The sequence below is a fragment of the Suillus discolor genome (genome assembly GCF_016758755.1).
Source record: "Suillus discolor strain FC423 chromosome Unknown F5147scaffold_11, whole genome shotgun sequence".
In the NCBI taxonomy this organism is placed as follows: Eukaryota; Fungi; Basidiomycota; class Agaricomycetes; order Boletales; family Suillaceae; genus Suillus; species Suillus discolor.
Genome location: NW_024541258.1, coordinates 103555 through 129806, shown reverse-complemented (window position 1 = coordinate 129806; position 26252 = coordinate 103555). Strand labels below are relative to the sequence as shown.

General features: G+C 47.9%; 11 protein-coding genes across 11 annotated transcripts; 5 read left to right on the top strand and 6 right to left on the bottom strand.

Annotated features, from left to right (window-relative positions):
• The first annotated feature begins 383 nt into the window (after positions 1-383).
• F5147DRAFT_679594 (uncharacterized protein) lies at positions 384-1046 on the top strand. Its single transcript, XM_041436261.1, has 2 exons — positions 384-622; positions 911-1046. The coding sequence occupies exons 1-2, from the start codon at positions 453-455 to the stop codon at positions 960-962; spliced, it is 222 nt and encodes a 73-aa protein (XP_041296049.1). The 5' UTR covers positions 384-452; the 3' UTR covers positions 963-1046.
• A 459-nt stretch (positions 1047-1505) lies between these two features.
• On the bottom strand, positions 1506-5754 carry F5147DRAFT_834759 (uncharacterized protein; the record flags this gene model as incomplete). Its single annotated transcript, XM_041443929.1, has 10 exons — positions 1506-3308; positions 3357-3501; positions 3554-3731; positions 3794-3966; positions 4021-4161; positions 4228-4335; positions 4384-4539; positions 4601-4777; positions 4830-5068; positions 5130-5754. 10 exons carry the CDS (start codon positions 5752-5754, stop codon positions 1648-1650), a joined length of 3603 nt encoding a protein of 1200 aa, XP_041296048.1. The 3' UTR covers positions 1506-1647.
• A 1195-nt stretch (positions 5755-6949) lies between these two features.
• On the top strand, positions 6950-7505 carry F5147DRAFT_770395 (uncharacterized protein; the record flags this gene model as incomplete). The annotated part of the gene is made up of 4 exons (XM_041441147.1): positions 6950-6990; positions 7044-7062; positions 7111-7206; positions 7257-7505. The coding sequence occupies 4 exons, from the start codon at positions 6950-6952 to the stop codon at positions 7503-7505; spliced, it is 405 nt and encodes a 134-aa protein (XP_041296047.1).
• A 1017-nt stretch (positions 7506-8522) lies between these two features.
• F5147DRAFT_570875 (uncharacterized protein) lies at positions 8523-8693 on the top strand (the record flags this gene model as incomplete). The annotated part of the gene is made up of 1 exon (XM_041431016.1): positions 8523-8693. A coding segment is annotated over one exon (171 nt), but the record flags the coding sequence as incomplete, so codon positions are not given.
• Positions 8694-10231: 1538 nt separating this feature from the next.
• Positions 10232-10879, top strand: F5147DRAFT_679553 (uncharacterized protein). Its single transcript, XM_041436260.1, is given in 3 exon segments — positions 10232-10249; positions 10262-10517; positions 10564-10879. 2 exon segments carry the CDS (start codon positions 10352-10354, stop codon positions 10668-10670), a joined length of 273 nt encoding a protein of 90 aa, XP_041296045.1. The 5' UTR covers positions 10232-10249; positions 10262-10351; the 3' UTR covers positions 10671-10879.
• Positions 10880-12255: 1376 nt separating this feature from the next.
• On the bottom strand, positions 12256-15534 carry F5147DRAFT_33086 (uncharacterized protein). The gene is made up of 7 exons (XM_041429246.1): positions 14700-15534; positions 14504-14642; positions 14211-14451; positions 13696-14158; positions 13569-13645; positions 13325-13514; positions 12256-13275 (listed from the first exon to the last, which is right to left on the bottom strand). The coding sequence occupies exons 1-7, from the start codon at positions 15346-15348 to the stop codon at positions 12362-12364; spliced, it is 2673 nt and encodes an 890-aa protein (XP_041296044.1). The 5' UTR covers positions 15349-15534; the 3' UTR covers positions 12256-12361.
• A 762-nt stretch (positions 15535-16296) lies between these two features.
• F5147DRAFT_679519 (uncharacterized protein) lies at positions 16297-18164 on the bottom strand. The gene is made up of 5 exons (XM_041436259.1): positions 17953-18164; positions 17799-17898; positions 17080-17634; positions 16971-17022; positions 16297-16913 (listed from the first exon to the last, which is right to left on the bottom strand). The coding sequence occupies exons 2-5, from the start codon at positions 17883-17885 to the stop codon at positions 16387-16389; spliced, it is 1221 nt and encodes a 406-aa protein (XP_041296043.1). The 5' UTR covers positions 17886-17898; positions 17953-18164; the 3' UTR covers positions 16297-16386.
• Positions 18165-18415: 251 nt separating this feature from the next.
• F5147DRAFT_33050 (uncharacterized protein) lies at positions 18416-19668 on the bottom strand. The gene is made up of 5 exons (XM_041429245.1): positions 19335-19668; positions 19181-19277; positions 18946-18999; positions 18843-18891; positions 18416-18791 (listed from the first exon to the last, which is right to left on the bottom strand). The coding sequence occupies exons 1-5, from the start codon at positions 19493-19495 to the stop codon at positions 18454-18456; spliced, it is 699 nt and encodes a 232-aa protein (XP_041296042.1). The 5' UTR covers positions 19496-19668; the 3' UTR covers positions 18416-18453.
• A 287-nt stretch (positions 19669-19955) lies between these two features.
• F5147DRAFT_570991 (uncharacterized protein) lies at positions 19956-20369 on the bottom strand (the record flags this gene model as incomplete). The annotated part of the gene is made up of 2 exons (XM_041431025.1): positions 19956-20054; positions 20166-20369. 2 exons carry the CDS (start codon positions 20367-20369, stop codon positions 19956-19958), a joined length of 303 nt encoding a protein of 100 aa, XP_041296041.1.
• A 1987-nt stretch (positions 20370-22356) lies between these two features.
• On the top strand, positions 22357-22985 carry F5147DRAFT_744042 (GatB YqeY domain-containing protein; the record flags this gene model as incomplete). The annotated part of the gene is made up of 4 exons (XM_041439649.1): positions 22357-22398; positions 22453-22485; positions 22549-22647; positions 22707-22985. The coding sequence occupies 4 exons, from the start codon at positions 22357-22359 to the stop codon at positions 22983-22985; spliced, it is 453 nt and encodes a 150-aa protein (XP_041296040.1).
• Positions 22986-23029: 44 nt separating this feature from the next.
• On the bottom strand, positions 23030-25672 carry F5147DRAFT_32954 (uncharacterized protein). Its single transcript, XM_041429244.1, has 7 exons — positions 25365-25672; positions 25223-25315; positions 25020-25172; positions 24811-24969; positions 24612-24762; positions 24159-24564; positions 23030-24101 (listed from the first exon to the last, which is right to left on the bottom strand). The coding sequence occupies exons 1-7, from the start codon at positions 25551-25553 to the stop codon at positions 23075-23077; spliced, it is 2178 nt and encodes a 725-aa protein (XP_041296039.1). The 5' UTR covers positions 25554-25672; the 3' UTR covers positions 23030-23074.
• Between the last annotated feature and the right edge of the window lie 580 nt (positions 25673-26252).

Sequence of the window (26252 nt, the reverse complement as noted above, 5' to 3'; positions counted from 1 at the left end):
CTCGCGCCAGCCAGAACCGGACCGGAAAACGGTTCTCGGTTCTAGATCTTCCCAAACGGTCCAGTTCTGGTTCGGCCTTCCCGAACCATTCTGAACCCTTATCGACTTCCACTTCGACAACTGTCGTCTTCGGGATTCACGTTGTTGATTAATCAAGCTACATTTAGCCTTTTCGAAGGTAAGCACTAACTAATTAAACTCTCAAGTCTCTCACCCGCTCACCTCTATAACAGGAGGTTCTATTCATTGAGGACCGGCTACAACACTGCGCAAGACTACCTTTTACTGGAGGTGGATGTGTTAGGCGCGGTCAAGGTGGATTTTGGAGGGATTGTGTCTTGCGCTATGCTGCAGAGGTGCGTATTTGTGCTCTGAATGCTGATGGCTCCCTCGAGGGCCAGCACCCATCGCTACCAGCGCACGACCCATCACACGCCACACCACCTGCGCCTATGTTGATGCCCGCCACCTCACCGCATCCCCTCTCACTCGCTTGCTGTTCTTTCTGGCTGGCTTTTGCTGGCTCGCTCGCCGTGTCTCACTCACCCACTGTCTCTTGCTCACTGTCTCACACACCCGCTGGCTGCTCTCGCCCACTGTCTCTCACCCCGCTGTCTCTCACCCTCCGTCTCTCTCACTCACCCACTGTCTCTTGCTCACTGTCTCACACACCCGCTGGCTGCTCTCGCCCACTGTCTCTCACCCCGCTGTCTCTCACCCTCCGTCTCTCTCACTCACCCACTGTCTCTTGCTCACTGTCTCACACACCCGCTGGCTGCTCTCGCCCACTGTCTCTCACCCCGCTGTCTCTCACCCTCCGTCTCTCTCACTCACCCACTGTCTCTTGCTCACTGTCTCACACACCCGCTGGCTGCTCTCGCCCACTGTCTCTCACCCCGCTGTCTCTCACCCTCCGTCTCTCACAGCCTGCCTCGATGACCTACTATCGGATCCAAAGGTGAATCGATATGCATGTTAACAGAGCTGACGTGGTAGCTGCATGTACCTACTGCACAAAAGATTGAATTTGTGAATCAAGAACGGGGAATGGTTTGAGATTGAGAGAGGCAGGACAAGCACGGAAATGGGTTGAGGGTGGACACGTGAATGCGTCATGTGTTGACGAATTAAAAAAGTGTTATAAGGATTAGATACCGTAATGCTAATGAACTGCAGGTTCCTGAATTACTGCTAGTCGCTGCAATCCAGATGACGTGCGCACGTAGACGAGTCTAGATCTTAGGCATTGGTGGTCGACCGGTCACCGGTCAATATTAATGCCCACCAGTGATTCCTGCAAAGGCACAGTACGCGTTCTACACTGACTCGGATAGGCAGTGATACTAGCTACATATATTTCATGCACGTAAACAGTGTCTCAAAGTTTATCTCATTTTCGACGAATCACGCGTCATTGCAAAACGACCGACGGTTCTCCTACATCAGAGCATTCAGAAATGCAGTTATCTGAGGACGAACAAGGGGTTGCATGAATGATGGGAAGTGACGGGACTTCGAGCATAATTTGTACCCGAGCTGCTCACTATGTGCGAAAACCACATCTAACATGCGTGTGTGATACGTATGCTGCAGCTGTATGGTATCATCTTTAAAGTAGTCCAAACACTTTGAAACAACAACACACGACTACAATATCTCCATGGTCCTGATGTTCATCGAGTCTCCAACGGAAACCACGTCCTGGACTTGTCCGATGATATCATAATGCGTCGCGATCCTCTTGCATTCTCCACTGTGCTGCTGCGCCAGCAAAAATGCGCTGAAAGGCTGCCCAAGGCGAACAAGCAGCCGCAATGCTCGTGATTCTAGGTCAGATATCGCCTGTTTTACGAGAGAACCACCAGACCAGGCGTCTGGCGGAGAAGGCGGCGTTCCATAATCCTCCTCACTCTCTGTATCATTTCCATAGTCAGACGGTTCTATAAATTCAGATAGCTCCAGGAGAGACCGATCCCAGGGACGGACAAGGACAAATTTTCGCTCAGTGGGCCTTGCCGGCCAGAACTGAACCAGGGTCTCTGCGGTGGTGATAAGCAAGTCGTGAAGTCCGTCTGCCTTCACTTCATACGTGAAATGAGTTTCCGGGGCCGGACTACGCACTCGTCTGACTTTCCTGACATTGAAGGCAAGACAAGGCAGATGCAGTCTCTGTGCTGCGAAGCGAGGGACGCTCGTGTTCCGAAGTAGGGTATAAAGGTTCGAAGCGAAGTCGGTAGCCACCGTCTTTCGCAGCGAAGAAACCGATGACTGAATTTCTTCCTCGGGTAGGGGTGGTAGCTGGCATGGTGGAGCTTCGTACGAAGTGATGGAGGCTGGTAGACAGCTGTTGAACTCTGATGATTCTCCGACCCAATCGAGGCCAGTGATGTCCCCCGACCGAGCCACGATCTCCTGCAGGAGCCGTCCGAGAGCCTTGTCCTGCTTCTCACCATAATCTACAGGCAGGCGGACGCCAAGGACGCCAAACAACGAGTATGCGATGTCTTCCTGACGCGTGGTAACGCGGATTGACGCCCAATGAAGTTTTTCTCGTGCGTTATGCATACTAGGACGAAAGGCCACAACGGCTGGTCGGTCTATTCCCGTTGCGTCCTTTATCTCCTGCATGATTGCGATGGAATCCTTGTGGTTTAGAGTACGATCATTACGATAAAGAGTCCAATCGTTCTGATAAAAGAGAATGACTTTGGAAGCTATGAACTCCTGAAACGTCCATCCGCGCGTGTTCCAAGCGCTCTTCGCCAGTGCGCCAGACTTTGACGATGGCGGAACATCAGACAGGTAGACGATCGTGAGCGCAGAATGATGATACCATACGAACATGGAGTTGACCGATTCTTGGACTTCGACATTGTTGCTCTTGTCGATGCAGCATGTATCGCTCCATGCCCAGTTATACCCCGCATCACGAGCAGTTTTGCAGAAAGACCGCAGCTTCGTCATGCCGCCGACTGGAACCAACTCCGAGTCGTACACGCACTTGCCCTGAGTATCCTGCAGCAGCGGCTCCTTCCCTTCCCACCTGTGTGATAGCATAGCATATTGCAGGTATGTCTTCACCACTTCTTCGATGTGCTCGATGTGCAAGTTTGCATGCGTGATTGTTGATGACACGAGCTCCTTATACTGCGTGCTCATTTTGAAGGCGTCTATCTGCGTCTCTCGATCGCATAAGAGACCGGTGTTGGTGTCGAGTACACGCAGCGGAGCGTTGTCGAGTTGGGTATCAATGACCCGTCGGATGGCGCGTTCTACTTGAGAAGGTCTGAGATACTGCTGGCGCAGCTCTGGAGAAAGAGTTAAACATGTTGACAAATGCGTTATCAGAGCCTTACTTCGCGTGTGAACATCAGGTGCATTGTCCAATATCGAGAGCATCGTTTGGAAGGTTTCAATCGCTTCATCATAGCGCCGCACACCATGAAGCGCTGCGTGCTTCAAATTGTATCCAAGATAAGACAAAGAGTCGAGTTCGATGACCTATGTATCGCTACAATGAACATTAGTTATAGGACAATAGCTCCGGTCGCACCTTCTGCGCATCGAGAAGTGCTTCCATCCACAGCATTTTGCCTAACTTTGCCTTGCTACGATTTGCAAACACAACATCAGATGCAGAGTTCGAGTTGATTACCGCCGAGTATAGGTAGATAGCCTTGTCATAATCGTTCACAGCGAGGGCGGAATCTCCGTTGGCAGCACATAGCACGCTACATTGTTCCTTGAATTCTGAGTGAAATGCAGGTGAGTATGATGGCCTCGGTGACATCACTAAAACTCGCCATTGGACCAATCGAGGCAGCTGGCCTTCGTAGATTCATCAACGGCGTTCATCATGTATTCGTGTGCTTCAAGTGCCTTATCGAGTTTACCTGCTGAAAGGAAAGCCTGGCACCGTTTCTTGTGTGCAATGAGCAACAAGGATTTGAGGTCCCAGCCAAAGAGCTGGAAAAAGCACTAGGTTATGAAAAGCATTATATATGCATCATCTTGACACACCATGGTCAAGTCCTCATACGTCAAATGAATGTATCTTGACGAGAATGCAGTAGAGTTGACAGCAGCAGTGAAATGATCAGCGGCCTCGTCGTAACGCGCACCATCCAAGGCTGTGATTCCGATATGAACACGCAAATATGTCTAATGTGCGAGCGGCGAAGGTCAGCATTGAGGCCTCAAGGACCAAGCGTAGCCCATGATACTGACTTCCACGACACGACGCGCGAGAGGCTCGACATTTGGACAAGCAGTATCCAGCTCTTTTATAGACAGAATTGCTTCCTCGTGTTGATCTGCGTTGAAGAGTGCGATGGCCTGGAATACCGGATGAAGCAGATAGCATGGGAGACGGATTAAATGTACCTTGATCAAGAGAAGAAATTGCTTGGTTTCTGGATCTTGGTTCGTGAACATAGATACAACGTCGAATGCTACCCTTGCTTCCCGGACATGACCTTTTCCACGGAGGGCGATGCCTTTCGAGATAAAGCCAATCAATGATGGTTTAATGTTGATTGACTATGTCACGCATGAATGTTAGCCTTCTGTATCATGACAATTATGGGTGGGTCCATCTCACCTTGATTGCATCCTCAAGGGCGTTGTCCAAGTTGTGCTTCCGGGCCATAACGAACGAACGATTGGCATATGAAGTAAAGTCGTCGGCGTTGGTGTGGATCTCTTGAGTGAGGAGCTCTTCAGCGAGAGACAAATCCCCAGTTAGACATGCATTGCGGGCTGTTGTGACGTCAAGGATCTGCACGAAGGATGCTCGAATTGGATAATGAGAGTCAGAAATGGAAACTCACCTTTGAATGAGCGTCCTTTGGTATTGCCCACTGTAACATCTTATTGTCTTCACCTCCGCTGAGGATGTGCTTGCCATCCAGAGAGAATGTGACACATGTCGCGGTGAATGAATGCTGGAAGATAGCGATGATTCGTTGATCTGAAAGTCGCCAGAGACGGACATGGTTGTCATCCGATGCAGAAGCAACAAGGGTGCCGGCGGGATGAATGGCAATGGCGTTGATATCATCAGTGTGGCCTTCCCAGGGGATGACCGACCTGCTGCCAAGTTGATGTGTCCCACTCCAGTATATATTTACTGCCTCCTGAAAGAAGGCGTGTGCTATCGGGCGTCCACGCGAGTGGCAACCTGAACTTCCATCTGTCATTGTGACCTGTCAAAGATGCGACGCGTTCCCTTGTGCCAGAATTATAAATTTGGATACTATCTGATGTTGCGATGGCAAGAAGTTCACCAGAAGGCGAATATCGAACGCAGTTGACTTCATCATCGCACTTGATTCGATCTCCTTGCATCTGCCACGTTTTGGTACTCCAAAACTTCACCGTGTAGTCCCATGAACCAGTGGCCAGCACCATTCCATCCAGAGAAAAATCCACCGAGGTGATGACTTTGAAGTGGGCTTTGATGGGTTTGGTGATGGATTTGCCAGTTTCACCGTGCCAGGCGATGACCTCTCCATTTGAATCACCGCTTGCTATGATTTTACCATCTCGCGATATCGTCAATGCCCACACCCTACTGCTATGCGCTTCCATCTTCTTCAACACAACACCTGTCTCCAAGTCCCAAAGACGAAGTGTCCTGTCGTCCGAGCCCGTAATCATTCGTCGTTTGTCAGGGAACACTGCAACTGCGTTTATGTCCTTTTCGTGATTTTCAAAAATTCGAATGGGCGTGGTGCTTGGAATGAGCTGTGACATTTTACTAGTACTGGACGTTGATGGTGTTGAGCACAGCCGAGGGATTGTGGGCGTCTTTCTCTAAGTTACAGAGGTGCGTGTATTGTGCGTTTCTAGGTTGCTTCACAGCGCTAACCTTCCTCGTTTGCATAGACGCCCAAGATATGAGGCAGTTCGCCACCACCGTTTCAGCAAGAATGCTCCCAACCGGTCATAACCGACTACACTGGCTACATGCGTCCGACATTTATCTTCACGGTTTCAAGTCCTACCGAGACATCAAGCGAGTATCACACCTCTCCAACAAACTTTCAAGTTCAAGTCTTGTGTCTTGTGTCTTGTGTCTCATGGCCGCTCACCTCACGGCTCGCTGTAGACTAGTATAAAGTATATGCGTGTCTATGGTGCATCTTGTAACTTGTCGCGGTCCCACCCTCTAAGGATTTGGAACCAGGGACCCTTAGGCTAGATGGAGGACCCGAACAAGATCCATCAGCAAGGATGAATCGCTCGTGGGCAGAAGGGAGTTGTGGAGCTATTATCGTGAGTTCCGGTGCATATGTATCGACCCTTGTCACAGCTAAACTATAATGGTGACAATGTGAGTCGGCCGAATATTATCGGGCCCACTTTGCTTATCTATGTTTCACACAGCCAGGGTGTTTATGTTTATCCTCTGGGCTATACACAAACTCTGTTCCAGGGGCTTGCCACAGCAGCGGGATATGATCCCGTCGCAGACGCCGGCTCGTCATGCCTTGCAACAACTGCTTCTGGCCAATGTGTATTTCTCTGGGGTAGCAGCACAAAGTCAGTTTCTAGTGTGGTGCTAATCGCGAATGGCATCAGTTTCGCCATAATGTCAGCCATATTCACTACCATCGGCTCTGTTACTGACTATGGCACGTTCGGATCGTACTTGCTGTCACGGTGGTATGCTGAGCTGCACACTATGACTGTATGGCGCTTACCTGTGCGTTTACGAATGCACGTCAGTTGAGAGAAAAGTATGGAAGCAGCCATATTCCTCCTGAATTTTATGAGTAAGAAGAATCCATGGAAAAGAATGAGATCAGTAATATCTCTAGCGTGCGTTGTAAGGGCTGTGTCTTTTGTCGTCAGAAGCTAACAATCTTTCGATACAGGTTCATAGTAATGTCGGGTATATAACCTTGATATAAGCACCTTATTGCTCAACTTGACGCTTTTGCTGCCGATGACGAACAACCCCAAGTTGGACAATTATGTCCTCATGCCGTAAGTTTTTTGTCAATCAAGTCTTCGAAGCATTTGTATTGATTGACGTGTAGTCTCACCACGTACTGGGTAGTACTTGGTATCTAGTGGTGTGAGTATATTGTAGCTTATCTCTAGTAGGCTTCTGTTGAGAACCACCGGGTTATCCTCCAGAAACCCAGGCTAGGCCCTAGTTTGCCTGAAGGTGGACACCACATAACGATCGGATGGAAGGAGGTGAGCATTTGGCAAAATCTTCCTTAGAAATCTACTCACGCGAACATCAGATCAGGGCTGCGCTGAAGACATACAAGCATCTTCCCTACAGCTTTGTGTATCTGTTCTCCTTCCTCCTCACAGATGTACTGTTTAGTTGTCTGCCTCTCGAGCCGCACCTGGCATCTTCTCGGACAGGGGCTGAATACCACTGGAACTCTCGTTACCATTTGCCAGAACAGCAAGTTCAGTTTCTCGCTCCTGCAAGATATCCCCTTGGGCTTGTCACAGGCGACTACCTCGACTATGAGTGCCGCTGAGTCACTTATTCTGCAGTTCCTGGACCATACACAACTTATCTTGCTAACCGTGGTACTGGCGCAAATCAGTTGTGAGTAACCCGATACTGAACCTGCCAGTACTTTAGGCTTGCGGAAAGCATTGGAGCGGTGTATCCGCGACTGTGTGCCTGCGTATCGCGAGCAAGGCAAGAAGTGGTGAAGAGCACTACGCTACGACAAAGCCCGAAGGACACTGAGTGGCTGACTAATCTACGGTGCTACCCGGCTGCTGCTCCGCCCCTAACCTAGGGGTCCCCCACTCCAGCATCCAGCAAGCTGTTTGCAATGAGATTGACAACTGTCTTGATTCAATATCGAAAAGTAGATTCGTTCATTCCTCTTTTACCTTCGGCATCCCTTCTCACATCTACAACGGTCCCTACTGCAGGTGCATCCAGGATCCCTCACTAGCACTAGTGCTGCCTCTGCGTTGTCTAGCTCTGGAAAATGTACTTGACAGAAAGCTGTTTCCGAACAACCTTTCCGCACTCAGCTTGTCTAACGTCTTCTACGAATACTGAACCAAGTTCCTGTACTCTTAATGTGTGCACACTCACGTACTCACATCATTCCCTAGTAGCCACTCAGAGATACCGTAATCTCAGTTCAGTTCGATGAAATCACGGGTCTACAACGGCCACTCTATCCATGACACATATTTTGGGCCCTACGTGGGCTGTCCTAAAACACCGCGCTATATTTTGTGAATGGCAGCTTGTTTGAAGCAGAGCGTTGCGACCGAGAAGATGATTCTGGTACGTTGTCCTATAAGCAAGTATTCGACACAGACGAAGCCTTACTAGTCGCTGTATGCCCCCTCAGATCTCTCCTCTCTCACAACAAGACGCTCACAGATCCCACCTGTAGTCGAAGAAGGCATTGAAATGCTTCGCAGTGTCCTCCCAGACACGACAATCATAGCTGCTTTGGACATCATTTATCGTGAGGATGGTGAGTAATATGCTGAAAATTTTGCGGCTGAATGATGGGCCTTGAATCATAAAGTACAAGACTTCTTGGGACCAGCACCACTGCGAAGTTCTAGGCATTACTTCAACATACACCGTCTTTCCCCACCTCGATGTTGCATCTATAGCCGTGTCTGGTTACTGCACCTGCCGATCATTCGCATATGCGGTGCTAGTATCCAAGAGCCGTTTTGTGTGAATTCACATCCCAATGGTCATAGGTGAATGACGCCGCTGGTAGTACACACATATCTTGACGGTGTTCCCTGCAGATAGATTGTCTTGTTGTCTCCATGATGACTTACTGTTGAAATTGACGGGACATGTCTGTCTGCACTCCTCGATCGCAAGCATATCTTCATTTCTATCAAAGGTCTTGTAGAAATAAGGAGCACCTGATTGAACAACGTGTCAGCGTTCCTTAGTTCTTTGCTTCTTGATGGCACGACCATCACCGTGAAGACTGAGGTCCTCGGACCTCTTCATGACACGTAGCACAAGAACACGACATTTCCGTTCTATCCGAACATGGAAGACATCCCTTCATCTTGGTTACTCCATAAGTATTCGCAGCATGGAGTTGAACCATCCACGACACCGCAGTATCGGTCTCTGTAACCGGCAGGTGTAGATGGATCCTTGATCATCTAATCGAGCAATTCTCGAGGCTGTACAACTGATTTTTTTGTCTACTTTACAGGGAAGTGCAGTTGCTTGAGTCTATCGAGAAGGGTGAAGAAGGTTATCACATAGAACATCTTTCACTGTGATCCCCTGCAGTTTGACATTCTACCGGTCTATGCTTTCGTAGCGTGGTGGCTGGTGAGCGAGAACGAACTGAATTGGACAATGACTTAGATACAGCGATTTGACAGGGTCTAAATGATGAGGAAAAGGATGTTTGGGCGTGGGCTTCTCAGTCCAGCGCATGTGCACTGCAGGAGAAGGAATTGAGTAGTTTAGCCCGTACCCTGAGAGAGGAAGCAGCGGGTGGGTGCAAAAGAATAATAGAGTCACTAGATGGAGTAAACGATAGGCAGATCTCAGGCTACTGCTGGACAACTGAGACTCAACTATCATGCCATCCTCGTGGGTCAGAGCAAGGTAGCACACACCTAGGTGTGCCTCACTCATGCGTACACTCGATTCTATGCTACTCCCTTCCCAAAAATCTTGACTCACTTCGGCTGTTACGAAAATTGGTGACTATTTCATTAATCATCATTGGATGGACAGTCTTAAGGCCGTTACAATCAGCACCTCTATTACCGGCCTGACCAAACCTGAAGAATATCCATCCAATGATGATCGACGAAATAGTTATCAATTTTCGTAACAGCCAAAGTGAGTCAAGATTGTCGGGAAGTGCCAATATCTGACATGTTTCGATAGCGAAATCTAATGATGATTCTCCCGACTCAAACACCATCCCAGCACCATCATTCATCCCCAACAATCTTGCTTTTCTAGTAAGTATCATACGGCTGAGTGCATTTTCCCCTCAGACCGGTAGAACTGGTCCTAGTCAGTGCAGTACCGCAGATCTAGAAGCATATCGCTCTTCCAAAAAAAATTTCACGTGCGTACACTGCAAGATATGAACCATAATGATTACGGGATGAAATGTGTCGTGAAGCACGAGGGCGTCAACCTTTACACTGACGGACAGAGATGTCCGAATTTAAGGCCCTGAACGTGTGTCACTAATTGTATGTTCGATAAGGGAACTTCAAATGGATGTTCTTCCTGCGTCACCCAGACCACGAAGAATAATATTCAGCGCATAGTATAAAAAGCCGTCTGCTTACTACCGTCTCATTCAGATCAATTTGACCCCATATCACATCCTCACAAACAATGCATCTCCCCTCTGTCGTCGCCGTTGCTTCCGCTTTGATAGCATTAGTATCTGCCACTCCCGTTAACATTGATAGCAGCGGAAAGTGCCCTATATTGTGCGCGACACAAAGTTGCTGCGCTGGGCACAATTGTCAGATGATGGGCCTCGTATATGTGAGTATAAGTATTTTGCGTCTTGGATTTAACCACACGACTCACCGGCGTGGTAGCCCGTCTGGACGTGTGTTTAAGACGAATGAGTGCATGGCACGTCAACGTTTCAACTACGGTGAGTCGTATTTCTACTTCGATCAGCATCGGTGCACATGATGGCTGATGGCACGACATAAAAATTACTAGTTGATTTGATCAATGTCTTGGTTCCGAACAAATTTGACTGCCGCTCGAGCAATGGAGATCTTGGAATGGAGGAAATCTCAAATACTTGAATAAATAGAATATGACTAAAGTACTTACGGGTTTTGCAGTCTCGTTGTACGCTTGGACATAGAAGCTTCAATGGCACCATGACTCCTCCCCTCATAGGCGCTGTTGACCAGTTATGGATGCATTTTTAGTCTGCACTGGCCCACTGAAATATGTCACAACCCTACTAGATGGTGGTCTATATCGAAAGTTGTCGTTGTCAAACTGCGAAAGCTCGAGATCCCGAAATCTGAAATCATGATGGCACTAGGCCGCGGCGAGTGATCCATGTACTTCCAACCATGGACGTCTGGACAACGAAAATATCGTAGATCTGCAAATGGAAGACTACATGGTAGTCATCAAAGCCATTGATTTGTGAGAAAAAGTATCCGGCACAAAGTGCCGGCTGTCAAGAAGCAAGAACAAGCCTTGTTATCACAGCTGGACAGACCTCATGTCATTTGCGAAAACCAGAAATGAAAACAAAGAGCTACATCACAAAACGTCAAGAGAAGTCGTTCAGGAAATCCGTCGACAATGTCGATGTTTTAATCAACATCATGAAGAACACAGGCAGTGATCTTGAGGTCAAGTGCTCTTAGCCTCGTACAAGCAGAAACAACAGGAATGATTACAAAGACTTGAATATTTGGATGTTTGCACAGTAGAGGTATTTGAAGAAGAGATGCCAAAATCCTTGGATATTGCAATTTGTAAGCTGGACGCTTACCATTTGCTTACGAATCATGGATCACGTGCAACGTTCCCTTTATATTGTGACGCTCGACGTCATATTGCACTCGGGTCTCCTACCTACTATCACCTGCCCACCTGTATAACGTTCTAAAGAATCATAACTTCGTGATCAGCTCAACTTCGTCCTATTAATCCCTCCCGATTCGTCTTAGTGTGACTCGCCGATCCTTGGCGAGTTTCCAGATATCAGGGCCACGTGCAGGACGTGCCAGTGTTTGGCATTTTCCAGGCGCCTTACTACACGTTCTCCCAGACAGTCATAGCTGAGCCCGGTTCTGATAACATGATGTGTATTTTGGCTTTGTGGTACTTCCCATCCCATTGCGTTCGGCTTACATCGACCAGTTCTTCGGTCACTCAAGTTGGTTTATCCAATCGCGCTTTTTCTATGGTAGGACCCAATGTCATATAGGTCATCATCAACAAGACAGAAGTGGTTTTTGTTCTTCTTTGCGTTGTGTATGGCTACTCCGGTGATCTGGTTTGACGTTGATGTGACAAAGGGGCACAGGAGGTGGGCGGCTGGTTACACAGAACAATCGTTATATATATGCATTGCTCTTTGGAATGACTTTGGGCATTTCCGATGTATCCATCATGTCAGGATACAACATTCGATGTACATCTACTAATGAAACAACATTGGCCAAACGACGTAGTATGCACAAGCAGACCCTATATGCATGTGACCGGAAATCCCTATAGTACAAGTCAAGTACAAGTAATGATGCTAGTAACACATAGTTAAGGTGTCTGGGTATGGTAAAATGATTAATTTAAAAAATGGGGAAGGAAAGAAGGCAACAGAAAAACGGTGAGGAAGTCCTAACACATTCCAGATGATTAAGCATCACTGTCACTCGCATTACTGTCGGTCTCATCGTTGCCCCAGACAGCAAATGCGCGGGGTTGATGTTGGTCGTAATCCCTCGAATCTACTCGGTGATAGTTTCTGCGACCCGAGAGCGTATCTGCGATGGTGGGAGTCTGAAGATTGTCATCAAATTCCCTGTCCTTAGGAATACGACTACGACCACTTGAATATTGTTCCCGAGAATGTATATCGTCCCGAGCACCACGCTGCGCAACGTGCATGGTCGACAATGAATCATCCGAAGAGTTTGAAAGTGCAGGGGAGGGCGTCCTTAATTGATGGTCAATGTGGAAGGGATTGATATGAGGCGGACGATGTGCGGGTCCAGCGAACCGTCCTGGAGTATCAACACCAGAACGCAGACCCGACCTTGAACGCGAACGTGATTTGGCCGAACGAGACGATTTGAGATGACGTCCTTGAGTGAGTGCAAGCGCAGCCAACTGCGGTGTCGAGAGCAAATCCTCATCTGTCTGGGAGCCTATTTCCTCACGAGCTTTTGCAAGACCAACTGCAGCATCTGTAGCATTTAACACGTTCGGAACTTGGATACCAGCACGTCCGACGGTCGAAGCCTCAGGCGACGAATCATCAATGTCAAATTTGACATCTTCATCTTCATCGTCAGACGTCTCATCCTCCTCTTCATCCTCCAAAGTTTCATCAAATATGTCATCAAGCTGCATTTTTTCAGCTCTCCTCGGTTTCCCCAGGCTGGATTTCCGTGACGGGCCCTCTTCGACTACAACAAACGATTTTTGACGCTCGCGTTCATTCCATTTTAGGGTTCGTGAGATGGCGTGGAACCAGTCGGTTGACTGTTTGTCCGCGCAAACAGTCGGGAAAGGGTATTTGGAAGCAGTTATTTTGATATGATCACCCTCTGCAAAAGAAGTAAGCGACAGAATGAGAAGTAGCATCTAATGACAAACGTTGCAGTTCCACACGGCCTCGGCCGTCGAAAGACACCCAAGCGGTGCTACGAGAATTATATGGGACACAAATGCGAAGCTCCATACTGTCGGGAAGAAGCATGGGACGGAACGATAGCGTGTGAGGGCAGATGGGACTGATAAGGATTGCAGGTATCTCGGGGTGAACCAAGGACCCTCCGGCAGATAACTACACAGAAAGGAGTTAACATCAGTGACCGATCAGTGAAAGTGAGAAACCTACCGAATAAGCGGTGGAACCGGTGGGCGTGGCTACACAAAGCCCATCAGCTTGCACGGTTGTCATGTGGTGTTCGTCGCCTTCAAAATCATAAATATATATATCCCAAATATCAGAAGAGGTAACACACCAAATAATTCAAGCAAGCTGACATAGGGACTGGGTCCCCGGTCCACCACAAGATCATTGATGACCTCAAACGTCTCAACTGGTCTTGTTGTGAAGCACATGATCTCCTTGTCCTTCGAACACTTGCCGCCCTCCGAGGTGGTAAATCCGCCAGACCAGCCTCCTTCGAGTGCTTCCCATCCTCCTTTGTTTACATCCTTCATCATGATCTCGCCTGTTTCACCCTTTTTCACGGCCTTGCGGCACTTTCTCTTGTCGAATACAGCACGATAGACCGTACAAGTAAATCGCATGCGTAGGTTGACACGAATACCTGTGTCGATGGCTGAGTCTACAACCGCTTGATAGTCAGCGAAGTCGAAATTAGTGAGAAAGCCGAGGGAGCCGAGTGCGAAAGAGAGAACGGGAGGAACAATTCGCTGAAAGAGCCATGATGTGAAAAGAACAGTGCCATCTCCTCCAAGCTAAGTCTCAAAATAAGTGAACTCAACGAGACGTGTGAGATGGATCGCTTACCGTGATGACAAAATCGAACAGATGTGGACTATTTCGGCACATATCACTAGTCCAGTATCGTAGCTGACCCTCCTGGGGCGTGTTGAAATCATCTTGATGAGTGGATGACGATGACAAGGAAGAGAGAGAGTTGCTGCTGGACGACCGTCTTCGTGGGAGAGGCTCAAACAATTCTGGATGATCTCTTTGTAAACCTTCGGCGTCAAACCTCCTCGAACTGCGCAGTTGATGGTCTACATAGCTGATGAAGTCATCGTAAACGCCCTGGATAATATACTAGGCTCAAAACTCACACAATAAGGCCTCGACCCCCTTGACGATGTTTAAGCATCAGATACAATGCAAGTTCACGCGTCAGGTTGATAAGGCGGTTATCCCTGGCCTTGGTTACAATGAGGACGCTCTGGATATTGGATTGTATTCGAGCGCGTCCTGAAGGAGTATAGTTATTGAGTGAATAGAAAGTCTGAGAATAAGAACAGTGCTCACCGAGTTGCTTGCTCATTTCACGAACCCCGACTGCTGTCTCTGCCAGTTGTTTCGTAAGGTTGCCGCCATATGTATCGCTATCATCATCTTCTGAGACTTCATCAGGATAAGAGAATTCAAGGTGGTGTTGAGGCTGATGGTGTTGCTGAAGAGCCTTGGCGACTCCAACGTCTGATCCAGGTACCTCGTTATCCTTAGTATGGACATCAAGCCAGTCCTGTAGCGATGCCCCTTTATCTAGGTGTGAATGTACGAAGCAAGGTGACTTTGCAGATAGACTCCTATGTTCGATGGGCATTGCTAACGATGAACTGGGACTGGAGTTTGAGCTCGAGCTTGAAATTGATTTGGGCGATTCGGTAGATGGAGGTGCCATAAAGAGGTCGTTGTGAATTGGTGTTGTGGGATTATCACCTGGACTTATCCGTTGTGCCACTGCGGCCTTTCCTGAAGGTGGTTGTTGCTCTACCACAACGTCATGATGCCATGTGATGTTTGTATGCAGCGATGATAACGACGATAACAGCGATAGCCGACTGTTTTTTCTCGATAACGAGGGTCGAATCACGTTTTCTGTGGGCATACCGTCCGCTCGTCCGTCTGCTGGCGAGGTTGGTGGAGTGGAATACGTCTCAATCTCTTCAGACATTTCAGGCTGCCAGATATACCGTGGTCGTTCTTGGGTTATTATTGGGAGACGCACAAGAGACGCAGCTGGGAAGTTAGTATCTCCTTTGATTCCCAAATGTCTTTACACTTTATATTTGTTCGCATCAGGTTTTCAAGCCTCGGCTTCGATAGAAGTCTCCCAGACAACTCAGGTGCAGCCGCCACCTTGATGGCTGATACAATACGTCTCTCGATGGCACTGTCTATTGTAATATACCAAAATCTTCATTATCAACACTGTCGAGCACCGCCATTGGACATAAGACATCGTTTACACGACAAACGTGAACTTAATCTTCTCACAACAGCCCTGACCTCTGTGACCCTTCACACCTAAATCTGGCACTGCAGATTAGACGAGGCATCCCTTCCCATCCAAGTATCCTGCAAGGGATACTTCCATCTGCGCAGGTATCCCTACTTGGTGTCCAGAGGTGTCCAGGGACACCGGGGGCTGTCCATTTGATCGTCTCTCGTCACCGTGGTTTGTTTGATGTAAGCACGTTGGCTTGTTAGAATTCCCATAACTTACGCAAATGCTGTAAGCTTTCAGTATCACTGCCTTTTAGCGTAACGGCTAAGTGGATGACTCAGTTACATTTGATCATCAATGCTCATTTGGAAATTGCAGTCTAATCACCATTGCATAGGCGTAACGCCTCACGTACCTGCTTATGCAGAAACTGCGGCCTAGGCGCTCCGTAGATGCCCTAAGGCGGCCTGACTGATATTAATAGCACCAAATTGACTTCCCCGGACAACTCAGCAACGCTCGCCCATCCAGATGACCATATTGCCATGGCAAAGTTACGATTATACCTCTGGATGTTACGTCCTCTCGGAGTCTCAAGATTGTGGGTGAAGAATTACAATTGGCGAACTTCGGAATGGTCCCGCTCATCCACACGAACACACAAGTCCTTAATTGTTATATTGTTATATGATTTCAATGCATGGGTAGTACGTGTATGACAGTGCCATAGTAACCAAGGTGGTTGCTTATACTGCTAGAAAAACTTCAAAAGAATACTGTACCCCGCAGAACAAATCTTTCCAGCTTTCTGTAATCTGGTCGATCTTTGGCTACTGCCCAGAGCCAGATATCTAGTTCGGGCAATGTAATATTTTTCAGCCATGTTTGCTCTTTACTGAGTTGTCCATCGCCCCTTGCATATTGAACAATTCTCTCGCAAGCGTGTACGGCAGCCGCACGCAAAAGATAGGCCTGCTCCGTCGTGAGTACAGGACCATCCTTTGGGGGTGTTTTCTTCGTATCTTGCGCAACTGCTTGTGAAGCCTCAGGAGGTGAAGCCAAGAGTGTGTTAATCTTATCTTCGCTCTCGGCACCAGGGAACAAATCATGAAGTTCGTGAGATGTTGCGCCGGTCAGGTCCAAAACTCCCAAATGGACCAAAAGGGATGGCAAAACATTATCGGTGAACACGGGTGCCTGAGCTGTGCTGGGGATGTGAAACGGTGGCGAAGAACCAAAACGGATCTTCACTGCATGTATAAGAAAAAGTGCCTTTTTGAAGCAGTACACCGCTTCGCAAATTTGATCAGTGTGACGACAGTTTTAGCTATGATCTGCCGCCCACTCACGTTTCCCGTTGACAACTGCCATGTCGCGGAAAGCTGGAATAGCTCTGACCAGCTATTTCAAAAGAGTTGATTATTCGGTGGTTGCGAGGTGTAAAAAATCGCGACCCACCCTCTCTAACACGATTCCAAGACTTGCGCTAGGATCAGCCTTTGCTCCTTCCTTCAAGCTCTCCAAAACAAAGCTCCCTAAGTCCGAATATCCTGAAGCCTCCAGAATCTGACCCGTCTCGATTAGGGTCGAGCTGATCAGTTTCACCAGCTCATATATTGGTCCACCGAGTTCCCCGACCGTGAGACCAGGGATCTTCTCATGAGGTCGCTCGACGTGGATCGTGACGCCCATGTGTTGTGCCACTTGCTGCTCACTCATCGTCTTCATGCCTTTCGCAGAAAGTAAATCTCCCTGCCCTGTCGCAGAGGACAGATAAAGAGAGAATGTAAACGCCCGTATATTATCCCATGCACCTCGTCCGGTCTGTTCGTGAAGTGGCACTCGATATCCGGAAGCGAAATTCAGGAGAGAAAGAACAGACAAAAAGTTTAGCTCTGATAAGAGTGAGGGGAACTTGAGAGGGAATGCAAGCCCGTGAGAACCCGAGACACGATGAAATGAGGATTGAAAAGAGGGAGATTCCAGGAGGCGTCTGATAGCGGCATCTTCAACCTAACGAATCAACCGGTCAAAGGCTGATCGCAGAAAGAAATCCTTGGCAGATCAACACGAAATGTATGCGATAGATTGCAAGGATAACAAACAGACATGGATGGTGCGACACATAAAGACAAGCTGAATGCGGAGAAAAAATAAGTACTCGTCAAAACGCTCACCTTGATATGTGCGGCCACTGTCGCAATTCGGCAAGACTCTTTGATGGATGAGACGAAAGTCCTAGATGAGGGAAAATCAGGTTCCATGGGCCCCAAACCACTGTGCATGTCATGTATATGCAAGACTGTAGTAGTGCAAAGTGACGGAAACTACCGTATATGATGATAGAACCAAAAGATTTAATCCAGTCGCAGTTCAAGTCGCAGTCCGATTTGACACTGTTCCACAGTTGTTTTTCATACGTCGAGAAAATTCTGATGGGTAAAGAGCTATAATGTCAAATATAAGAGAGGCCTGCTGAAGGAGAACAGGCAGGTGGCAGGCAGGGCGTAGGGAGCGGTGGCACGGGTCAGACTCAAGTGTGTGGGGTCTTGAGCAATGACATAATACACTTGCGGTCATTGTTTAGTGAAACAGAATGATGCGATTCCAACCGAGGCCCCAGGGAATCAGGGATGCACAGAGCGCGGGCGACCGACATGCTTCAAACACGCGTACACCATATCGGAGAAAGCGCCATATTGTGCGATCATACAACCATTTCGTACAATTACACTACCACAATAGACCACCACTAAAGAAACGTACATTCACTGCTACGACACGTCAGCTCCGCTTCGGAATGCCATCTACATTGTGTTGCATTGCCTAACATTAGGGTCTTGCTGAAGACAAGCGGATCAGCGGGATTGCTGCCACAACATGACCATGAAACGTACTCAGGCGATGATTTAAAGTGATTTCGAGGACAGCCTTGGTTAACTCCGCCTTCGCCTGACAGCACAAATAGTCTTTCTCCTTCGCGGTAGTGGCTACAGCCTTTTCATAAGCGTGGACGGTAGCGTCCACACCTGTCTTGACAGCAGCTGCATGGGGAGATGTCATGTACTGCTCCAGTGCGACATAAAAAGAGGGATTGGACTCCAGCTCGTCCTGAAGATAGCGCCGCTTGTCGAAAATGTAGAAAGAGTGTTCGAAGATAATGACAACAGCTAAATGGTCAATAATAAGCAGGTTGATCACAACGTAACCTTGAAATTCACAAGAAATGAGCTGAACTATGATCTCCAAGGGTGATGACTCGTTAGAGGGCTGGTAGATTCACAACATGAGAAATGTGTACAATCTGTGACCAATTGGACCTACCACAGAGAGTACCTTGGACTGTATCTCTACAAGGTGATCGTGCTGAAGCGTTTCCTATAAATGGATCAGCATGGCTCGGGCTCGAACAAGGATCGACACACTCACATTCTGCGAACGGTAAGCAACGACTTAGATCAGCATGACTCGAGCTCGAACGAGGATTAACAAACGTACTTCCTGCAAGTAAACACCTAATGTAAATGAGGGCAACCTTTGAGATTTCCAATAAGCTTACCGAAATATGCGGAAACCAGTTGCCCAAGGTCCTTATTATCTTCTGATGACCCTCAGATGTCGTTTTTTCTGCCGAGTCAAGATGTTCTGGGAGTGTTCTGGACAATATCAGTTGCTAACGCTTGCGAGAGGTAGATGAAACCATAGGTAGTTACCTCTCAATTGCATATTTCATGCAGATCTCCAAATTGGTCTGCTGTGTCGAGACGAATAATTGTTTCAGTGCTTCGTCATCCAAGGTTCCAGCCGTGCGTTCGATCAGCGCTCCGCAATCCGCGTTATCCTTGTCCATATCTGATGGATGAACGGTCATCATGTATTGCAACTCGACTATAAACGGGCTTACTAGGAAGGCATGCGTGACCTTTTGGAGGCCATCGGACGCCGTCGAGAAACTTCAATTGTGGTCCATCTTGAAATGTTTCTTCGGCGCGTTTCGGGGCAAGTTCCTTGGCGTCCTTCCGAGATCTTCCTTCCTTTTTCAGTTGTGAGTACGCGACGCCGTAGAGGGCATCAAACTTTGTGAACAATACGATCACTGGAACTGAGGATTGTGATTCTGCGCATCAGTCGAACATCAACGAGCGTGGGATACCAAAACTTACTGCTTCCTGTGTCGCACTGAGAGAAGAATTTATCTTCACTTGCAGTGAATGACCTGCTTGCTTCATCCATTGGAATGCAGTACCTATGTTGAAACCTTGAGATAGCGCATGTCGCGGCAGATAAGTTGCAATTACCATATAGCATGAAGTTGATTTGTTATTTTGGTTTCCTTAGAACGGTCCGCCTGCCTCAAAACCGCGGGAATCGTGAAAAACGAAGCCTGGGTTGCTTCGAAACACCGTTTCGTTCTCGATATCGTGCAGTCCACGCTGAGAACAGAGTCAGTTCATGACATCGACTAAGAGCACACCTTACCTCTCTGGATGGCGCTAAGACTGCAAGATCCACCTGATGTTGATGAGTCAGTACCATCCTCCTACTAGCATTGTGATGTCCACCTTTTCCCCGGCGCTGTTGTGTATTTCGGGATTGTCCCGTGTCTTACAAACTCTCTGCAGGATGGTGGTTTTTCCTGCATTTGCTCTTCCTATAACGAGAATTCGAAAGCGACCGATTTGAAGGATCCATGGGGGAAGGTAAATGTGACTCAACTTGGAGAAGCGTTGGTATAGCCTTATAATCATTTGCAGTGTCAGTGTGTGAACCCGGCAAATATGCCGAACCCGAGACCAGCCTATCTATTCGAATCAGCGGGCAACATATGGGCTTGATATTGATATAGATATCTGATATAACTGTGTATGAACCATATGTGTGCATGGGGCGTACAGGACAAGCTATCAGCATAAGATCCATGTTCGAAATTAGTCTATCGTGGTCAAGCCATAGGCTGAATCAACACTCACTTCGATATATTCGTACCATACATATCTCGTGTACCAATCACAAAACACTAGGCCAAAATCGTAACAAACACAATGACAGCTTTGGGGTCATACCGTATACGTGCCCTGTTACAGCAGCAGCGGTCAATACCTCTAGCACTGCTCGATAAGGATAATTTCTGTCGTGTATAAGGTCAAGTGCCTTGTCCGAATCGTGCCCATCGCGTGTTTATCACTACTCACCACGGGCCCGGCCTGTAGTCTCTCGCTGCCTATCAGGCTACCACACTTAGCCTCCAACCTAACTTCATGAAACCTGGCGCTACCTCAAAGCTTCGAAACATCACGCTGACTCCGACCCCGACCCCCGCACCAGAACGTAACCTCCCGATCCCACTTCCTGCTTTCGCTCAGTCGCACGAGGAAAATGACGAGTGCTTATTGTACTTACTGAAAAGCACTGGACGAAATGCGATTTAGGGAATACAAATAACACTCTAAGAAAGACAACACACAAGACGAGAAGACACGAGAAAAGAGCATGTCCAACAAATGAAGGAGACACGTCTCTATGTTTCTTAAAGCTCATTCAACTTCAACGAAGGATCTCGAAACGGACAGAGTGCCCGAGTTATCATTGCTGTTTGCGAGTGCTAGGATAATAATGGCTGATAGGGGTGGTATACCGGCGCAGGTTCGTGTTTTGGAACACGATGCCAACGAGATACGAGCAATACAATCCTCCATACCTGAAGGAGATTCGGTTGGGGCAGGAAACGTCGATATGAAATAAATTGGTGACAGTGTGTCGGCAGCATGATGTAGGATGAGTTTGGCGGAGGTAAGGCAGGCTTTCGCGGAGAACAACAAGTAGCCATATGAGAGCGTGGGCGCTCAAAGTGCACCCTCAATCACCGAAGAAGGACGAGGGCAGCAAAGACAATGGACGAGTAGAGTTTGGTGCGGTGGAGGGCGCATGCTGCCGCATGCATTGATGAGACTTGACTTGAGAGCTAGATGAGCACAGATGACAGTTATTCTGGACAAAGAGATAGGTAATGAACGACCCGTGTTGTAGGTTGAGTTGATTGAGGTTTAGGTGACGCCTTTCGTGCACACTGCAAACGAATCGTTGGCGTTGGCGAGTGCCAGAAAGTTGACCTGAAAATTTTAACCGCCGCTGTTACTACTAGCAACAAGTAACTTAAATTACTCCAATAAGTCAGAGGCAAATTTGCAGTTTTCGAGGTCTTGTCACTGCACATGCCTTGAATAATTCATATTGATTTTAATTTAGCGCTCACGAGCTGTGCATCATCAGTGATCACTAGCACGTTCGAGTCCGCCTGACACAAAACACGTTGTCCTTTCTCGAACAGGCTACGGTCGTGCCTCCCGAAAATGCTGAGGCAGCGGCATATCAAGAAACAGAGAAATGAGAAGTATCACCGGCACACAAGTTGCACGAACGTGAAGGATCTACCACCATGTGGTGCACAGTACTGCTGGGATGCACTTTGGGAAGGTGAGCAGCTGGGCCCTGGTTGCACCGCACGAAAGCCAGAGCACGAGATTCATCGCTTTGCTCGAATGCGGAGTTCCAAATTGAACTGTCTTCAACGATCATCATCATCATGATCGTAGCACTTCCACTTCGAATTCGTTCCTTGAGACAAACGCATTGCAAAATGCAAATGATGTCGCGCGCTTTTTCTGTCACATCAGGGATAGCCACAGGTCAGTAAAAAAATTAGCCGGTGCCGTCAGGTTCAAACGTTATACAGATATGCGCCAACAACTGTTGTCCGGAGTCAAGACCGCTATGAAGGTAACTGTCCTGTTGAAACAATATCATTCACTTGCCAATAAAGCGCTTAAATAGACCAAGGATTCAGTAACTTCTACAACTATACGCGTGAGCGTTTATCCTTAACAGTGAAGCTAAAGGTTCTAATTTCTGAGGTGCCTAATGACGCAGTCCATTCTCTCGGAAGTCTATGCTGCCGACAAGTCAGCTGGTTCACCAGTGTCATCCTCCGCTATAACCGCGATCCTACGAAAAGCCACCTTACGACGTGTTAGTCCAGAATTTCATTCATTGATATTGCTCATTACTTGATTTGTTTTCTTGTGCAGCGTGATTCAGCCATTCAGTTCATCAGTGCTTCCAGACCGGACTTGGCCCAAAAAGAACATCGCGAAGCCGACATTCTTGCGGCTTTCTTACCCCCTTTGATGTCGGAAGTGGATATCGACCGTATTCTCAACGAGGTGATTGCTGAAACAACACTCGATGGGGATTCACGCAAAATCCTTGGGCAAGTATACAAAATCTTCTACTCTAGGGTAGATAAATCAAATGTGGACGCCAATACTGTGAAGCGTAAGGCTGAAGCACTCCTGTTGAACATTTGAATAAGTATCAATTAATTAATCCAAGTATACAATTTTGCACAGAGTCAGGTTAGGATGATATTCGACGGTGTAACAACGGTACAAATGTGTTACGTGCTAGACTCTTCAGTAGCAGAGGAAGGTGAAGCATCGTGTGATTGGGCAACAGTTGAAGGCGTGTTACTGGAAACTGGCAAGGCGCTTCGTACTCGAGTGAGATCCTCCACACAACGATCGACTGCAACCGAAACTCCTTCGAGTATCCTGAGTCTCTCATCAATGGCTTCTCGAGTAATCTGATCCATGAGCATCAGCTGCTCGTCTGTCAGATTGGGTGGCAGCCCACGTAATGGCGTCTGAACGGCATCCACGTGGACAGAAGCGCCAAGATCTGGCGGAGGTACCACATCACTATTTAAGGATGGTGAGAGTGGCTGCCACATGTGCGTGTGGGACGGGTTAACGCCTTGTGATGTCCCTATTCGGGAGGGAATTTCATGGGCGTGTAATGGAATGAAAGTAGGGATTGCCAATTCTGGATCTGGCATGGCAGAAGAAACACCGGCGTCAGAAGGCGATACGTTCGGCGCCTCACCAGAGTCAGGCTTGATAGCAGGTGTATCATTGGATGATGCAGGTGCCTCATCATGGGGTCTCTGGGTATTCTTGTGTCCAATTCGCTGCAATGCGGCGGCGGCAGCAGCTTCTTGGGGATTTAGCCGCGAGTCACCTGCGACGGCCGAGGGTTGACCTGAGGCGCCCGAAGGCTCGTCACCAAACCATCGGGGATCCATACCCCACTGACGCCATTGTCCATCAAGACCATTGAATCCAGTAAAGCGAGGCACAGGTTGAGGGGTAGCCGTAGTTGTAGCTTGAGATGCATCCCGTGAAGGTGGCGGGCCCTGGTACTGGATGTTATATTGAATAACAATGCCTGGTGCTTGCCCGGGCAACCACCCCTGAGCAACTGCATTTGGCGGGGGTTGTTGGTTATTAACATTGCGAGGTGCTTGGGGTTGGTTTCCTGGAGCCACCGGGTTGCCAAAATTAATTGGCTGTCCAGGTATTACTCCTGCCTGAGCACCCGCAGCACGCTGCTGTTCTTGCGCGGGAGTCTCAAGCACGCTGCGTCGACTGCGAAAAGAATACAACATGAGTGATCTCGAGATTCCGCAACGCGAATTAACGCACCAAGTAGGGCAGCTTTGCTGACGTTCAAGCCAGGATCGAAGACAATAAAAATGGAAAACATGGCCGCAGGGCAGCTTCTTTGGGGTAGTGTTAGGGCCATCAGAATTCTGTTGCGCAGGGTTCGAGTGTGATTCCCCTTCAGGATTCCCAGAGACGCCATGGACGGACATCTCCTCGCGGCAGATAATGCACGTTCTATCTGTCATAGCCGACATTTCTACTTCGCTCGCGTCAGGGTAGCGCTCATCCATGTTGCGGGTGGCAGCTCTATATCGAACAAGCGCGCGTAATCGTGTCACAAATGAGCGCCCGGTAAGATAAACATCTCGGATGATGTTTAGCGGCAACCCATAGAACGCCACGATAAGGAGGAAGAATAAAAGATATGTAGTGAGTTTTAAAAAATCTGAAAAAAGTTCAAAAAGGTTCGGAATCGATATGGATATTGCGTACCGGTGACCAATTCGATATAGAATACCCACATGCTTTTGTTCTGCCATGGAGGTGCATTCTCGCCACCTCTTTGCCTTGCGCGTCTCAAGTCGATGACACAAATGCAGTACTTTGCCGTAGTGTTCATGGCGCTCGCCATCAAGATGGCATACTGGAAGGAACATTAAATATAACTTGATGGGACATGCAGAACACGTGCCTCGCTTGCAAACATCATCATGCCCCCTATACCGTTTTTCAGTGTACTTTCAACCGCAACCGCAAACATCAATAGATCTGTGCACCAAAGTATGACAAAGAGAGTGGTCATTCGAATATGAAAAAGTGTAGGTGGGCCGGGAAATGGGCGTTGGTCCATCTAGATTATAACTCAGCGCATTGCAACATCAGGCGAAGTAGGACACATACCCACTCAATTCTGTCGGAAGCGAGCCAGTGAAATGATCTAACAAACAGCAGAAAGCCGAACATCAAGGCAAACGGAATATCAAAGTCATCCCGGAATATTGTGAACGCCAGTAAAGATTCTGTGATGAAAAACCATAGTCGGTCATAAAGCCGCTAGTGAAAATTAAGCGCGCAGAATCGACCATCGATGTAATAGAAGCTACCTCCACCTCCTGAGGACGAAGAGCACCGAAGAATATCTGTTGCACGAGCTGGCCACATAGCAATGCAATAAGAAGGCCGAAATTCGCAAGTATCTGAAAGCTGTTTGAGTACACTGTGAATCACAATTAATACACCACGCACCAATACACTTCTATTACTCTTTGAAAGATAGATTGCGACAGAATAGAAATTACTGTGATACCGGAGTGCATTTGTGATGGTTGCCGAAACTGCAATTGTAGATACTAGACCATAGAGCAGAACTTTGTGATAATTGAATGAAGCCACAATTGGGTGAGCTCTCTGCCGCAGAAAACCGTTGAGGGGCATTCCCAGGAATGCTGTAAGTGAGGATAGTGAAGCTCAACAGAATATTGTTCGACCGTCGACTCGGATGAGAGTGAGGTGCTGAATGTATTGCGTGTCATGAACTCGACGAGACTTCTCACGGTCACGTCACCAGCGGTTAGTTCATACTACGAGGCTGTACTACGAGCGTAGACGCAGCGGCTAATTAATTTTGAAATTCGAATCTGGAAACTCTACTGTTCTGTACTAGTTTGTCGCGGCCCATCACAAAAGATTCACTTTTATCATGTGGTAGATGTTTCAACAAGAGACTCATACGCTCAACTCTGGCACATCCGCGGGAATGAGGCCTGAGCGCTCAGCATGCTGGCATCTCAGGTAATGAACGTAAGTCGGATCATGTTCCCGACTAAAAATCGAAAAGATTACAGGGTTGCTGCATGCAGGTTTACTAGGGATGCACGAACTTGTGATAAGTAAGTGGGCAATACTGTATCCTGTCAAAGCGCGTCTGTAAAATTACATAAATGAAAAGTAATAATGCTACTGGATCATACTTACCTGTCAAGACTCATCATTCTTCGGAACTCGTGTTTTCTCATGCTAAAGGGTTTATATAAAATGTTGACATTGGTCTCCACCCCCAACACCCCAGACTTCTTGAAATCGCCCCCCTTGCCCAACTAAGACTTAAAGGTGGAGTGGTCCTTGAATATTCCT

Bases quoted from the DNA above. Each gene is read 5' to 3' on its own strand.
- F5147DRAFT_679594 (XM_041436261.1), top strand. From the start codon at position 453: ATGTTGATGCCCGCCACCTCACCGCATCCCCTCTCACTCGCTTGCTGT. The intron at 623-910 runs CCTCCGTCTCTC...GCTGTCTCTCAC, and splicing joins CTCACCCCGCTGTCTCTCAC to CCTCCGTCTCTCACAGCCTG.
- F5147DRAFT_33050 (XM_041429245.1), bottom strand. From the start codon at position 19,495: ATGATGACCGTTCATCCATCAGATATGGACAAGGATAACGCGGATTGC. The intron at 18,892-18,945 runs GTAGGTCCAATT...TGAATCTACCAG, and splicing joins AGTCCAAGGTACTCTCTGTG to CCCTCTAACGAGTCATCACC. The intron at 18,792-18,842 runs GTGAATTTCAAG...TTGACCATTTAG, and splicing joins CATAGTTCAGCTCATTTCTT to CTGTTGTCATTATCTTCGAA.
- F5147DRAFT_679519 (XM_041436259.1), bottom strand. From the start codon at position 17,885: ATGGAACCTGATTTTCCCTCATCTAGGACTTTCGTCTCATCCATCAAA. The intron at 17,635-17,798 runs GTGAGCGTTTTG...TTGATTCGTTAG, and splicing joins CAGTGGCCGCACATATCAAG to GTTGAAGATGCCGCTATCAG. The intron at 16,914-16,970 runs GTGAGTGGGCGG...AAATTTGCGAAG, and splicing joins GGCAGTTGTCAACGGGAAAC to CGGTGTACTGCTTCAAAAAG.
- F5147DRAFT_32954 (XM_041429244.1), bottom strand. From the start codon at position 25,553: ATGCCCCTCAACGGTTTTCTGCGGCAGAGAGCTCACCCAATTGTGGCT. The intron at 25,316-25,364 runs GTGCGTGGTGTA...AACAGCTTTCAG, and splicing joins AGAGTAATAGAAGTGTATTG to ATACTTGCGAATTTCGGCCT. The intron at 24,565-24,611 runs GTACGCAATATC...AACTTTTTTCAG, and splicing joins CTATATCGAATTGGTCACCG to ATTTTTTAAAACTCACTACA.
- F5147DRAFT_33086 (XM_041429246.1), bottom strand. From the start codon at position 15,348: ATGTCTGAAGAGATTGAGACGTATTCCACTCCACCAACCTCGCCAGCA. The intron at 13,646-13,695 runs GTGTGTTACCTC...ATGATTTTGAAG, and splicing joins CAGCTTGCTTGAATTATTTG to GCGACGAACACCACATGACA. The intron at 13,515-13,568 runs GTAGGTTTCTCA...CTTTCTGTGTAG, and splicing joins CCGGTTCCACCGCTTATTCG to TTATCTGCCGGAGGGTCCTT.
- F5147DRAFT_679553 (XM_041436260.1), top strand. From the start codon at position 10,352: ATGCATCTCCCCTCTGTCGTCGCCGTTGCTTCCGCTTTGATAGCATTA. The intron at 10,518-10,563 runs GTATTTTGCGTC...CCGGCGTGGTAG, and splicing joins CCTCGTATATGTGAGTATAA to CCCGTCTGGACGTGTGTTTA.